We start from the raw sequence: 1,897 nt of genomic DNA, 5'->3' as shown, positions 1-1,897 counted from the left end.
GCAGGAATGTACTAGCACTTGTACCTGCAGAGAGCATGCGCTCTTGGAAGGGATGGGCAGGGAAAGAACGGTGAAGCTCTCGGGTCTATCGGTGGTGGTCTTGCATTCCAGACACGTGATATCGTGAGTGAGTTGTCCCTCAAATAACTGTGTGATAATAGATGTTTCACTGACACTCCCTGTGCTTGCTTTTGCATCAGCTATGCATCTTCTGCTTGACTATACAGAAGAAAAAAAAAAATTAACAAAATGTAGGTCACCAACTGTTTCAGAAGTGCCTTCATTGGGTTTTAACGGTTGCTGCCCACTGCCTGCAGAGGCTAATAATTAGTCTTGTCACAGAACTTGGCTCTAAAATGCTATTACTTTACTTGATGTTTCATACATGCAGAATAAGCTAAATTCTTTTTCTGAGATAAACACAAATATTCTGGACATGAGGCAGCAGTGATTTAATTGCTAGACAAACTCTTTGTCAGTGGATCTGAAGAAGAGAAAGGCAGATGTGGGGGCATGGCAGATATGAAGGTTTCAGGCAGATGAAAAAGGGGAAGAATGTAAAGTGTGGAAGGAGTGAGAAGAGAGAGATGAGGATAATGGAGCTACAGACAGCATAATTTAGGTGTGGGTTGCAATTTGATGTAGCATTAGACAAGAAGCAAATTAATTATTGTGTGTACATGCCTATGAAACAAAGGAAGAAAATTACAATTTTTAGCAGCCGCATCACATAGTTCAGAAGAGGAGGATAGGCAATTATTACATGGAACGCTAAATCATGAAATGCAAAGAGGAAACAGCTACGGTCCCCAAAACACTGCAGCTGGGCTCTTACCTTCTTGAGAGCCTCATGGAGCTCATTCAGCACAGTGATCAGAAACTCCTGTGCATCCTGCTGAGTCCTCTTGCTAAAAGTTGGGTACCGCTTCCCAAGAACTGAATGAAAAACCTCTGGGGAAACACAGTCAAACTTTCCAAGCCACATATCGGACATCAAACAGCCAAAGGCAGTCGCAGACTCACCATTCTCCCTTGGAAAAAATAAACATAGGTTTCAGGTAAAGTACGAAAAGATGGTGGCTCTACCTTCAAATGGGAGCATAATACATAACTTCTTAGAATATACGCAGGTACACTACAGCTCTGACAGCCTGTCATTCGGTTTGCGTGACTCTGCAGGTACTAGAAAGTAGTAGGAATCAGCATTGAGGCAGCGGTGACAGTAACTGGTGTTACCATCAAAATGACAAATGAAGTATAATGCTTAAGTTACCCAGCAAGGAAAGGACTCAGGGTCTCGGAGGAAGGAGAAGGAAACCAGCTTGTGGCCAGTTTGACCGTAACTGCCTGGCAGGGAGCTGGTAGGTGGCTGCTTCGGACATTCTCGTGGCAACACATATCCTTTGGAGGGAAAACAGCAGCACCAAGCCGAAAAATAGAAGTAGCGTGAATAAATCAACTTACTTGCGCAGGGCTGCTTTGTACTCTCCTGAGAGGAAATACTCCACTAGCGGTGGCACGCTGCAGAGGCACTGCAAAATCGCGTTCATGTAGCATGTGTTGCCCAGATTCCTCAGGCCAGTGAGCCCTGGGTGCTGGTTCATCTCCTCCATCAGTTCCTTGCAGCAATACTTCACACTTTCCAAGCAAATGGAGTCATACTTCCCCCTGCTAGGAAAAAAACAACAGTGGAAATCTGAACTGCTTACGGTGCTTTTTGTGTTACGGTTTTTAGAAAGTGGTACTGTCTCGAGGAGATGTTTCCTCGCTGTTTCAGGATCTTCTTTGTAAGTTACATTCGGATTTATTTTTATCAAGCTAATACCATGGTAAAGACTCTCTATCTCCCACACTAAGGTCTTCCCAATACAGCAAATAGATAATTAAGAGATATTAT

General features: G+C 43.7%; 1 protein-coding gene across 1 annotated transcript in view; it reads right to left on the bottom strand.

The window, feature by feature from the left end:
- Positions 1-1,613, bottom strand: part of USP50 (ubiquitin specific peptidase 50) — a 4,275-nt gene extending 2,662 nt beyond the window's left edge. The window contains exons 1-3 of the mRNA XM_010295049.1: positions 1,465-1,613; positions 836-1,031; positions 25-219 (exon numbers count right to left, since the gene is read on the bottom strand). Coding sequence (XP_010293351.1) covers positions 25-219; positions 836-1,031; positions 1,465-1,613 — 540 coding nt within the window. The remainder of the gene's footprint in view (positions 1-24; positions 220-835; positions 1,032-1,464) is intronic.
- Positions 1,614-1,897: the final 284 nt, after the last annotated feature.

The sequence above is a fragment of the Phaethon lepturus genome, unplaced genomic scaffold, assembly GCF_000687285.1.
Source record: "Phaethon lepturus isolate BGI_N335 unplaced genomic scaffold, ASM68728v1 scaffold8440, whole genome shotgun sequence".
NCBI classification, from domain to species: domain Eukaryota; kingdom Metazoa; phylum Chordata; class Aves; order Phaethontiformes; family Phaethontidae; genus Phaethon; species Phaethon lepturus.
Note: the sequence above shows the minus strand (reverse complement) of the source record. Positions and strands in the feature narration are given on the sequence as shown.